This window comes from Actinia tenebrosa, unplaced genomic scaffold (genome assembly GCF_029948245.1).
Source record: "Actinia tenebrosa isolate PJP-AT-01 unplaced genomic scaffold, QUT_ActTen_1.0 PGA_scaffold10__47_contigs__length_13832649, whole genome shotgun sequence".
Lineage (NCBI taxonomy): Eukaryota > Metazoa > Cnidaria > Anthozoa > Actiniaria > Actiniidae > Actinia > Actinia tenebrosa.
This window is the reverse complement of record NW_028292570.1, coordinates 11419245-11432321: the sequence shown is the minus strand read 5'-3', so window position 1 is coordinate 11432321 and position 13077 is coordinate 11419245. Positions and strand designations below refer to the sequence as shown.

At 36.6% G+C, this 13077-nt stretch overlaps 1 protein-coding gene across 1 annotated transcript; it reads left to right on the top strand.

Annotated features, from left to right (window-relative positions):
* The first annotated feature begins 3363 nt into the window (after positions 1-3363).
* On the top strand, positions 3364-12517 carry LOC116295573 (uncharacterized). Its single transcript, XM_089026943.1, has 14 exons — positions 3364-4483; positions 4644-4878; positions 5141-5249; positions 5329-5432; positions 5740-5852; positions 6186-6262; positions 6502-6776; positions 7124-7272; positions 7366-7447; positions 7541-7740; positions 8161-8253; positions 8337-8553; positions 9060-9146; positions 9221-12517. The coding sequence occupies exons 1-14, from the start codon at positions 3596-3598 to the stop codon at positions 9637-9639; spliced, it is 3048 nt and encodes a 1015-aa protein (XP_088883069.1). The 5' UTR covers positions 3364-3595; the 3' UTR covers positions 9640-12517.
* The last annotated feature ends 560 nt before the right edge of the window (positions 12518-13077 follow it).

The window sequence follows — 13077 nt, the reverse complement described above, 5'->3', positions numbered from 1 at the left end:
CCATGTCAGCCGGGGATAAAGATCACATTTTGACAAGTTTTCTCCACCCTCCCCTCCCCAACATTTACTGATTACTCTTTCCTACATGGATCAGTTCAGCTACTACTCCTCCCATTAGACCGAGGTAGTTGCGATTTTTTATTGCCTTCACTTGGTAATATCTGTTATGTATCAAATTGAGCTGATCCTCGCAGAATATGAAGCAACTTATGCAGCTGCAAATTGAAAGACTCAGAAAAAATTCTGAGTCTGTTATGTTAACTGCAAGTGCAAATGAATCATGCGATGCAAATGTTGAACATTGTACCTGCATGTGGGGGACAAGTTTTTTTAAACCATGTGACCGAAGTGCAGTCACGTTTTTATCAATTGGTGGTTAACTGAGAAAAGTAGCTCACAGCATCATGATCACATCTAGAGGGAGTATGTCCAGTATAGACATGAACCACATCTTTGAATTTGAAAAAAAAAAAATCTAAGGACGAGTAAACTTAGTTCAAATTACCCTATCTAGCCATGACATCACATGAAAACAATCAGTTTGTCAAATGTTTAGTACTAATCAACTCAACTGCAGGGTTAACTATAATTAAGTCTATATTAAGTCAAAATAAAACTTTTTACCGATACGGTACCGATTCCGTTAATTTTTTTAATCAATACATTATGGGATATGAGGGGGAAACTATTGGAAAATTTATAGAATGCACAGCAAACTGTAAGGATGTCTGTTTATAAAACTTTAGGCTTTTCGATGAGAAGCACATCTAAAAAGCAATTGAATTTGCTGGTAGTTGGAGCAATATGTAAAACATCAAGATTCAAATTATGTACTGTTTAATAAACTCGCAGACATGATCTGCGAGTTTATTGAACGACTTAAAAAACTCATGATGTATGTTCTCATATTGTACTGAATTCTTTACGAAATGAACCAAGTTTGATAGAGAAAATCCAAGTTCAAGTTTATGCAAATGAAGACGAATCTATATCAGATATAAAACCTCCTCCATGGTCATGATTTCTATTGTGTTTCCTTCATGAATTATTGAGTAACTTTATGCTTTATAAATTTTATAATTCTTGGGGTGCAAACAAATGACTCGAAATCCCTTAAGAAAAATCCCTTGAGGAAAAATGTAATATAATAATAAAACAGGCAGCGCGTTGGTTAATCTAATGAGAGGTTGGTACATTTTTTTCGTGCCACAACTGACCGTCTTTATCTCAAAGTCTCTCAAACATTCCTAAAGGATTGGTAATCCACATTTGACCAGGATGATGAAGAAGGATAGGACTTTGGTTGAGAGTATTTCTTGAACACAATCACTGCAGTGATAATAAAGGCGACGCCAAAACAAAACAGCACATTCGCGCCTGACATGCTGCCAAGATACTTCGTATGCACTTTGAAGACCGCGAAAACGAGAATGTATACCAATGCTGCAAGAAATATGAAGACAGAGCCGAGGACAACTAGTTGAATGCCTCTTCTACGCCAAAACGCTGCAAACTCTAGTCCTGTATCGACGTCTATACCATCTACAAACAGCCTGAAACGTCTATCTATTTTCCTCCACGACAGACTTTCATCCATAATATGAAAGTGGTGTCCTTCATGCACCCATTCGTATGTTCCTCCGGAAGAGCAGAGTGGACCACAAGGGGTGAAAGTCAGCCCATGATCTTGCAATTCTTTGCCGTTGACAAAGATCTGATAATCTTCTCTACAGCAGCCCACTTGTCGCTTGAGTTGGACCACGTATTGCTTGGATTCGAGCCCTATTTTCAGGTCTGTAGCCCATGTTGAAGTTGTCGTAAAGCAAGGCATCTCGATCGACTGGTTATTCTCTGATCATCATGCTCATGTCTTGTCTTGTTCGTCGTTACTTGGATGACGTCATAGTTTATTTTGAGACACTGGAGCACAGGTAGCCCAGGCTTACCGTTAGTGTTGAATAACTGAATCGATCGAGAGACAGCAGACAGACAGACACAGATTATATGGGTATCATATGGGTATTTTTGAATCCTCATTTTTACGCCTTAGAATAATTAAAATCAAATAAAACTCCCACCGTGTGTTGTTGATATATTGAACAGCCCCATGGCTTAATTACAGCTCATTTCGTTCGGGCTTAGATGACGCTTCCCCACCACACACTAAACCTGTGACGGGGCTACCTGTGCATGAGGAGCCCCGTGCCATTCATTTTGGTCACAGCAGGGGCACAGCGCGATTGCTTGCTTTATTACATCCATTTTGAAATCACAAGCAAATCCTGCAATTTGATTGGTTCCCTGCAGCAGTGATTTCAGCATAAATCGCACGATTTTGAGCTCTAAATTGCACGATTTTGCACATCAACTGATATGAACCAATCACAAGAGAGACATGTCATTTTCTAGCCAATTGTATCAAGGAATCCATCTGAGTGTTGGGCCACGGCTCAAAAAAAAATTTCTGAAGAACGATTTTACCGTCAAAAGTCGTAAAAAAAGACTGAAAAAGCCATAAAAAGGGCTTAAAAAGACCAACTAATCACTTAAAATTGTCAAAAGCATCTTTGTAAAGTAACTGCTTAAGTAAGTTGAAGATATTACAGCGAAAAGCAGTGGAGGAAAATGCAATCGGCATCTTTTGAATGTGACTTCTTGGCGATTGATCGTGGAAAGTGGTTTCCTTTCAATCTGTAAAGCATAACAACACATCGACGAAAATACAGTCATTAAAAGAAGTTTTTCTTAAGAAGAAGATTTTTGCTGAGCTACGTGACTTCTTAAGGACAACCGAAGGACTAAACAACCTTTGATTTTTGCTGTTTTCTCGGCACAAGTGTGATCTTAACATGTTGAACAGAAATCGTAAAAACACAAGCAGTGAGCATTGGCTGTATGGACAACAGCCAGTTCATTACAACCCCTTTTGGGCAGGATTGTTTTGCTATTTAATGTAAGTAAACGATTCTTAATACATGTAATGCCTTTTGGTCCTATATAAATTCATTTTAGTTTTGGATTGAAAGTGTTGGTTTTCAAAATGAGAATCATTGCTCGATCAGTATAAACAAGTTCTCTTGACAGCATGTTTGAATCGACTGCTTGTAGATTGTAAGTCATGTCGGTTTAACTGGAAAAAACGTCTTTTTCAAAAAAGATTTCAAAATGGATATAATAAAGTGGTAATTGAACTTCGTGTCGTGCAATTTTGGTCTGAAATCAAACTTGCAATTACAAATCGCACTCCCGCTACGCGGTCGTGCGATTTTGTAATCGCGCGTTTGATTTCAGACCAAATTGCACTCCACTCAGTTCAATTACCATTATAAGGCAATCCAGGTGTTAATTAGCTTACGTCTGATCCAATAGCAAGGACCGTAGTGATTGATGGGTATTAGACTCTTGTGTTAAAAACAAAATGGCGGAGTTGTACACTGTATAATATCTGTCATTAGTTTTCTTTTCGAAGTAACTGGATTATACTTTATTTGGAATATGGCTTTTTTCGGCGGGCTTTACGAAATGTGCTACCAGTACTTCACTGATCGCTCCTTCCAGCGCGTAGAGCTCGTAAGAGCTCACAATGTAATGCGTTATGGCTCGATCATCGATCATTTTTCGTCAAGTTTTCTCAGCAAAGCTGGATTCATCGACAGCTTGGTATGCTCTAACTACTGAGAACTGTATTGGCTCTCCAAGAAAGGCATCCTTATCGAGTTTCTTTCGAGTATTTCCCAATGAAATATCGAAAATTAAGCTCTGTGATCTGGTCACTCGTGATGGAAGCACGGTACAATCTTGCTGGTTCTTCCATGAGAATTCCAACAAAGTCAGAGTCGACGAAGTTTACGTCGCTACTGCATTTGGCATTATCGGAAATCTTTTTAATCGAAGGCAGATAACCGAAGTAAATACGATCCTCCATCCAAAAATCCAGGCAGCGATACGATCTATCGATCTTGAGGACTCGATTCTCCCGCCAGAAGTTGTCCCGCCAAACGTTATCCCGCCAAAAGTTATCCCTCCAAGTTCAAAATATACCTCGTCTAGCCTGTCATATGCAGAACAGCACAGTCTTCCCTTTTTCAATGAATCTTTCGAAGAGGTAGAAAACTCAGAGGTGACAGGACGTGTGAAACGAAGGAAAACTCGAGCAAAGTCAAACTTCATTATGAAGAAGGTTTCTGATCTCTGCTCGAGTCAGAAGGAATCCCTGGCGTCAGTGCTGGCTAGATGCTGCACTGACGATCCCCAGTCAAGGCCGTCCTTTGCAAGAGAAACCATTTGCCAGGTAATGGACGAGGTTGCTGAGAAAAAGGGAGTAAAAAGAGCATTCGAAGAGCTCATCTCGGACGACCTCTGGGACCAGCGAGTTGCCGAGATGAGAATGCCAGATTGGCAGTTATTGTTTTTAAAAGTCCAGGCGAAAATTTCAGATGCAAACTGGCAATCTATAATCAATTTTACGAAATTGGGAAGGAAAGTAAGTACTGATGCCTTATGATCATGTGGATTTTTGATGTGTTATTTATTTTGTTATCATAATATTGTGTTCTTCCCACCCCTAAACTGTTAGGTTTCGATATGAATCTATAAGGTCACATTTTGCCCATGGCTTAATGAATTATTATGTTTGGTTTTAGGGAAGCTCCAATATATGCATTCTTCCGATCAAGAATCATATGAAGGCCTTACGTTCTTCGATATTTGGTGTCGCTAAACAGATAATGTTAATTCGAGAAGTACCAGATTCTCTTCCTGGGTATCAAGTCAGCCTTGAACAGGCTATTGTGTGGAGTGCTAGGGAGCAGAGACTCCATGGTACCCAAAGTGAAGTTCTGGAATTCCACCTGAAATTAGATGGACGTCCACTTTTTGGTAATTGAGTATCATTATTAGCTTTGAAAGTTTATATTAAATTATATCTTGTATTATTTTGCTTCGAATTTTGTTTTTGGTTTAATTTGTCCAATTGCTTTACTTTGTTTTTATTTACTTTGTGTTGTCTTTTTACCCTTTTTTTTGCTTTTGTCTATTTCCAAACTTTCCCCTCTTAAATGCTTTTTTTAACCAATTTACTGCTAACCTTTGTTAAAATAAACTTGTTTTGAATTTTTTATTGTATCTAAATTGCATATAGGTAAAGATCAAGTAAGTGTTGGCATTGTACCTGGCAACCATCCTTACCTTTCTTCTCAAAGTGCCCTGACAGTCCGCCCATTAGCCATAGCCAATATTGAAGAAAGCAGGTACGATATTATTAATATGGACTTTTAATTTAATATTGAAGGAGTGTACTCAAAGTCATTACTGCTTTCTCATTATTAGGAAAGAAATTAAAGTCCTGGTAAGAGACATTAACAGGCAAAAAGATGTGATCAAGAGAAATGGCATTGTTGTTGATGGGAAACTTTTGCAAGTTAAATTTAAAGGTAAATTTTTTGTTAATTATTATTATTCGTGCTTTTGATATAAATTTATTTCGTGTTAATTTGGTTCCTAAAAGACAACAACAGAAACCCTATACCGACGCTGTGTTTTGCTAGAATCATGTGACTACAAATTCAGTCTTTTAGTAATTTGAAAATTGGCTTTGAACTCATAATCATTAAAAGAATGTGTTAAAATCTTTAAGTAGTCTGATTTGTAAAAGCAAGGGCCATGTACAATGTGTCTTTGTATGTGATTAAGTGATTCTTATAATACTTATAGTACATGTTTCCTTATATCTCCCAACAGTGATTATTGACTATAAAGCATTTTGCCTGTTGCTGTGCAAGAAAGATGATGAAAACTTTCGACTTGGTGGCAAAGGATTTGGTGAATTCTGCATGTTTTGTCATGCACTAAGGGTATGTGAAGTATAAATATTCTAGTACATTATATTATTAACAATGTACCCTAGTAGAATAGGTTTAATCATTGAATCACTGAAATCTGAAAGTATTTTGGATATTCCACATAATTGGTTAAAGCTAGCAAATGAAAGTATACACCGTTGTGGCCTTTTATCTAATGCTCGGGATTGTTCATTCTTTAGTTGACTTAGAATATGATAACACCCATGAGTGATTTGTACTATTGTTTCATTTTGGAATTTTACTTAATTCACAGAGCAATTATTGTAAGCACTCATTTATTAATAACAAATTATTCAATTCTTTGTGTCTTTTTGGATTAATTAGTTATGTGCTGAGTGCAACCTTGGGTCACATCAAGTTTGTTTGAAGCACTTTGCCATGACCAAAGCTAATATTGGAGGGTAGGTTTCTTAGTAGATTGATGGTATAATTTACTACTTTATCCATACAGTATTCTTGTCTAATCAGTGTAATGCAGTGTTTATTTCATTATTCTATTTTTTTTTTTTCTGTGTAAAAAAAGTAGAATAAAGAATAAGTGTCTGTTACTGGTTAATACACACTTATGCTAATCTTAAGTATTTAGAATTATGATAAAGAAGTATCTGCAAGTGGTTTTAAATGTTTTTAATTTTTCTAGCTTCACAGGGATTAGAGATGACCTCACCCTTTTATTGGACGAAAACATGACAGCTGTTAATATTTGTGCATTACACTGTGAACTACGAAATATGGAACAGCTTCTTGCTTCCCTTGGTTTATTCTGTCACAAGATTGGTTCATTAGCTGAGTGCAATGCTGCCCTTAAAGAATATGGTCCTCAAACCATGAAAAAAGACAGGATTCGTATCAGTACAAAACCAGGACAGGAAACAATGGTTGAGAAGCACAATGTCAAAGTTGCATCATTTTCAGGTTTTTACAACTAAATATAATCATTAAATATGGCTTAAGTTCTTATCGGAAGCCTTACTTACTAGTAAAAATTAGAAAAGAAACCTGCATGCCTCTTCTAAAAGTTTTTGCCAAAGTGTGTTGTTGAGCTTTTGCTATGTGGTTATTTTTGACAGCTGTTGTACTCAAGACATATGATAGATATTGGCCTCTATAACTACCAAATACACTGAATCCCATTCACCAGTCTGATTATACACTAAGTAACAAAATTGTTGCTCTTCCTATAACAAAGTCATTCACTTATTCATTAAAAAAGAAACTGTCAGTAATCACTACAATGGCATTCTTTTATTTTTTTTAAATAGGGCCTACCGAGAGAAAATTCCTTCAAAATTCGACTGTCATTGTTGAAAGATCATTGCCCCTGCCAAAGCTGAAAGAACATTTCAGAGATGTTGAAGCTGCCAAGTTGTTTGTACTGAACAAGATAACATTCTATCAAGAGCGTGTCTTGGTATTTGATTTGGATTTGATGTTACTTTTTTATTTTCATTTATTCATCTACCATTCATATGGTTTTTCTAATTTTTTCTGGTCCATCTTTTAGTATTTTCAAGCTTTGAAAGACAATGAAAAGTTTGTACGGGACTTTGGCACTCATCAAGAGGAGATCAATATCAAAGATCAAGGTATATGTAATTGCCAAAAATATATTAACTGAAACTCATGTAGCTGTTAGCAAACCAATTCTTACTATTGCACTTTTTTATTTTATTTGCAAGCTGTTGGCAAGAGAATTGATGAGCTGCTAAAGTCATGGAAAGAGAAGGTTGATGATGTGTCCAACAAATTCACTGAGGCATTGAAGCACAACACAAGTTCTAGAAAGAAGCCCAAGAAAAAGAAAAGATTGCAGGCTTATGAAGAAAATGATGTTTTAGGAACTCTTGCTGCTGACCTTGCTCTGGAATGTTATATAAAGGTAACATATAGTACATACATATGATAATGCAGTAGCCCATACTTAGCTAAGTTATTTTAGGCTTTGTACATGTATGTTGCACAAAAATGTTTCAGTACAATTTGCAAGCAGGGAGGTATAATTTCCTTTAACCCGGGATTATCAAATTATAAAGACTATGAGGATGCAAGCCTTGAAATGATCTTATACTGTAAGGTCATGTGTGTCAATGAAGGTTAACTAAAAATAAACCAAGATAGAATGGTTGTGCTCACTGAAATCCACTTACTTTTTATCAAAAGCTTAGATAATTGCTTTTCAAAACAAGCTGTTGTACTCTTACTCTGCCTGTGGGGTGTTGTATTTGAAATTTCTTCCAAAGTCTTATTATTTGTTTGTTATGTTTAAATAAATTGTATATAAATGTGTATTATTTTTTAGGTCTTTTCTGGTTGGAATGATATTGCCTTAGTAATGAGAAAGAAATTGTTCAAGAAAGATGAGGAACATTTAATTGACTTATTCGACATTCAGGTATTCTGCACACTGCAAGTTTGATATTACAAAATGGGCATACTAAATAAATATATTCTGTTATATTATTTTGTTCATCACAGTGTAAAGAATGGGGATTTCTCCTACGGGAGGTCTTTGGTTTGAAGCTTGGGACAGGAGATTATGGGCACATGGCCATTGAGCATGCCTCAATGCTCCTGAGAAACCATCAATCTATTGGTGCCATGTCAACTCAGGGCTTTGAATCAAGCCACAAAGTACACAGGCAACTCTATTTGAGAGCAACATCCCATGATGTTTCAGATGGCATATCATCAAGTAAGGGGACAAATAAAAAGCTAAGAGCAGCCATCAAAGATATAATAAAAGTTATGAAGCATGACAGCAATCATTCATTTAGTCATTTTGATCCTAAAATGTGCAAGATGATTTCTGACATAAAGTGGAACAGAGTTGAGCATTAATTTTGAAAATAGACTATGGGAAATAGCCATTTTGAAAATTAACTCTAGTCAGTGTTGTGTAAAGTACATATTCAAGTTTGTTTTCAATTTATGTTGTAAGTGACATTTATTTATCAAACACCCAAATTGGTTTTCTAATTTTTGATGACATGAATTATGCAGGAGAAAAATTAAATGATCTATTTTACAAACTGTTCATGTATGGAGTTAAACAAAAAAATCCTAGAAATTTAAATTATCTCCAAGTAGCAACTGCTGCTGCCATACAGGGTTGTCATATATCATGAAATATTTTTGAAAGTGTTTAACAAATTAGTGTCATGTGCTTATTTTGAGATAGTCGTTTTATTTATTTTACAGTTGATCAAATACTGACACACCAGTATGCTGAATATTTTCTCTTCCTGAGATTGTCCTTTCGCAAAGCACTAGAGTGTTTGAATAAAAGTAAGTATTTAAAGTGGAAGATTATTTGAAAGAGTGATTGTATTATAAATATATTGTTTTTTATTTGTTTGAAGGCTCAGCTTTTCACTTTTCTGGATGTTACTGGTCCCTAAAGCTGGGCTCTGAAAAGAAGAAGATGTGGACGAGTGAAGATATTTGGTGGATGTCACAAATGGATAGTTTGTTGACCTTGATTTTTGGGGTGGATTACCCAAGATATGCATATCAAAAGGCAAAGTCTCCCAGTGGAAGCGTGAGAAATGGAGCATGCATTGTTCAAGAGGAAGATGTACCTTCCTATAAGTATGTGCATAATGAATGGGAAAAGTCATACCAACAAAGATTGCAAGAGTATAAGTCCCAATATGCATCACCCCAGAATCCTGGTCAGAGTCCCAGTCAACATGCAGCTCCACCTTCTCCAGTGTCACGCCAGAGTTCCAGCCAACACGCAGCTCCACCTCCTCCAGTGTCCACAACCACACTAAGCTAAACTAACCCACTCGAGTTATTGTGTAGAATTCCTGGTCTAACTCGTGGACAACTTGCTTCCCTCAACATTCCACCAGTGACATATATCAAAGATTCTGATATCACACTTGTACAAAATATCCAGTGTAACAATCTTAAAGACCCTTTTTCCTTAATCTGCCGTCCTTCTGAAGCTGTAGTGGACAGGGCTCTAAAGTTGCTACGTGACCATGTACACAGTGGTGGTATTATAGGAGCTGATGACAATCATTCATTTGTTAGCTTGGGAACATTTGGTACTTTTACTGGTGAGGCACTGGAAGTAATTAAATTATTTTGTTTCGCAGCTGAGATCAAACAAAAAGTCAGAGAAGAGCTTACATGGCTGGGTAGGGAAGACTCGGTTGTTAGAGAGACATTGCTGTCACTTCGTCCGCAGGAGGAGTTTCTTAATGTTAATGGCTTTCTAATGGATGCAAAAGATCTTAGTAACCTGGCTTGCGAGCGCTATGTAGATGGCTACACCATTGACATGTCATGTATGCTCTTTCTAAAGAAAAGCATACATGCATCAAGTATAGCATATCTTCCAAGCCACACATTTACCTGGGCAACAGCAGATCATGAGTTTCTTCTTAAGAAGCTGACTCCAATTATCAGCTTCCAGAGCACAAGTAAACTAGAGAAAGTGATTTGCCCTGTGCATGTTGGAGGGTGCCACTGGAGGATTTTATGCCTTGACTTTTCACAGGAAATCGCATACTATGATGATGGCATGCACATGGAACCACCAACCAACATATCAGCTGCTGTGACAAAGATAATGAAGGTTCTAACATGTCTTAGGCCTTCTATGTCATCCATTTTATGGTCTGGTGGAAAAGTGCCATTCCAAAGATTTGGAATGCCAAAGCAGCCAAGCTCAGGGGAAGGCAGCTCAAGTTGTGGCATTGGAGTCATCTTTGCAGCCAGAGATATCATTGAATACAGGCGGCCAGGTATTCCTAGTTTTAGTTGGTCTTTTAGTGATAGCTCAAAACTCAGGAAGAGAATCATAAATGAACTGATTTCTGCAAGAATTCATGCCAGTGGTCAATAGAATTTATTTTTTTTAGTAAGGCAACCACAATATTTTACATTGCACTCCATATATCTGTGAAATAATTAATGACCAACTATTTTGTTAAATAAGTAGAGTTTGCTAGAGCATGATCCAAACAAAGGCAAGTAGTGGTATTTGCTTTTGTATCTAGTGTTCTGCTCAATGAATATCCACAATTTTGTAAAAGCTAAACAAAAAATTGGTTTTGTCTTTCAGATATGTGGCACATACTCTAAAACTACATAAAACATGTATTTTGTTGTCAAAATGTGAGGAATTCATAGCTGTTTTAGCTTTTTATGAAATGTGTTTATACAAATGATGCAATTTATAGCAAATATATATAGGCATCTTAGAATGTACATATGTAAATACCATTGGTACTTTAAAATAATATTTTCAGGTAACTTTTTCAAAGCCTAAGTTTAATATCTGATAAATATTTGTCATTGAAAATTGTCATGATACTGTTGTCCTAAGTGCTGTTTGGCAACGGAAACACTTGGGTGACACGCCTGTGATTCTGTGATACAGATTTCATGACATGCTTCCATGAAATAATATTTTCAGGTTTTTCAAAGCCTAAGTTTAATATCTGATAAATATTTGTCATTGAAAATTGTCATGATACTGTTGTCCTAAGTGCTGTTTGGCAACGGAAACACTTGGGTGACACGCCTGTGATTCTGTGATACAGATTTCATGACATGCTTCCATGAAATAATATTTTTTTCAGTGATTATGAAAAAAGGGCCTTATAAAAAGTCTTCAGGATCTAACTACCAACCATTGCATAGAAAGTAGGCATATACAGCAATCTATGGGTGCAAAAAAGTAAAAGAGCCACAAGGCTAAATATTTAGTCAATTTAGACTTATAAATAATAACCTACTGAGCATGATTTCTCAGTGGATACTAAATAATTTACCATAATAATTTCAATAAAGGTTGCCATTGCCAAAAGTAAAAAGCTGAAAACCACAAAATCTCAGCTGCCAGGGCTTCAGACCAGACAACCTATTTCAGTATGCAGTACATGTATAAGAACCATTTTAGCTCAACTTGAAAAAAAGGTAGTTCTTTTATGTGGGTTCCAAACATATGTAGCAATTATGTATTTTAAAAGTCACTTTTTTCAATGAACATTCTGACAATTAGTCTTCCATGGCTCGTAAAACTGTACAGATTTGGCCACCAGATTAATTCTATTTCTCTGGTGGCTCTGCCCTGACCATAGCCGACCACCAGAGACGACTTAGAAGAAGCCCTTTTTCTTAGTACTCTTGGAATACTTGCTTTCGCTTTAGCTTGCTTGATTAAATCATCAGCAGTGAGCTCAATACTGCTTTCATGACATTCACTGTTCCCAGAAAAAATCACTTTGTCTTTAACTTCAACAAGGCCTTGTTCTTCCAATGCAATAAAAAAAGAATCTGAATCGAAGAGCTTGTATGAAATTTTCTGAGAGGCTGTCTTGTATGCGGGCTGTCCACAGTGCGACCTGTTTTGAACAGAGTTGACCTGTGCATTTAAGGTAAAAATCAAGTGCTGGAAGAAAGGCGTTGGAACTTGATGCGAGTCAATTCTGACCCATCGCCCTGAAATTAAAGATAAGTGTAAATCAGCCAAAGCTAACAATAATAAATAAGTTTATATGTTTTATAGTAATATAGCGAAGGTATGGTGGCTATTAAGATATCGGGAAATTTGAAATATGAAACTATTAAAAGCACCGTGCAGCATTCGCGTCCTTGTGTTATCAGATTTCCAACAGAGTCAAGTAAATACTTATTCAATGCTTGGGTGGTTTTATTGAATCTGAATAACCGTTGGGCTTTACTGAGACAACCCAAGACTAGCTATATTTGATATCAAAATAAGTCTATTAGTGAAACCGTGACGTCGTCGTTGACAATCCCGTTTTTTTAATTTAAACATATTTTATCGATACAATCCCGTTTTGCTTAGTGACCTTTTACACTTTAGGAAATAACCTTTGAAATTAAAAGAAGTATAGCCTACCTGGTAGACGGGGATGAAATAAGGAGTTCATTCTCTCCACTAAACCAGCAAGCCAAACTTTGTAGTTTTCAAAATTACAACTTGCCGACAAATCTTTGGACTCCGGAAGTGAAGCAATCGTGGAATCCTTGCAGTCTTTAAATACTGGCACAATGTTTTCCCACTCGGTTCCTGGGTGTTTAAGAACGAAGTGTTTCTTTAAGGTGGAGAAACTCTTGAAATTCTTAAGGCAAAAACCACACTTAATTACATACGTTGTGGCCATAACTTCTACAGTGAGTACAAATCAGCAGTATGCAATGGCAATAGTGTATCATGTCACATTCCGTCATATCC

Coding starts and splice junctions, on each gene's coding strand:
- LOC116295573 (XM_089026943.1), top strand. CDS start 3,596: ATGGCTCGATCATCGATCATTTTTCGTCAAGTTTTCTCAGCAAAGCTG. Junction 7,273..7,365: donor TCTATCAAGAGCGTGTCTTG/GTATTTGATTTG, acceptor TCCATCTTTTAG/TATTTTCAAGCTTTGAAAGA. Junction 7,448..7,540: donor GATCAATATCAAAGATCAAG/GTATATGTAATT, acceptor TTTATTTGCAAG/CTGTTGGCAAGAGAATTGAT.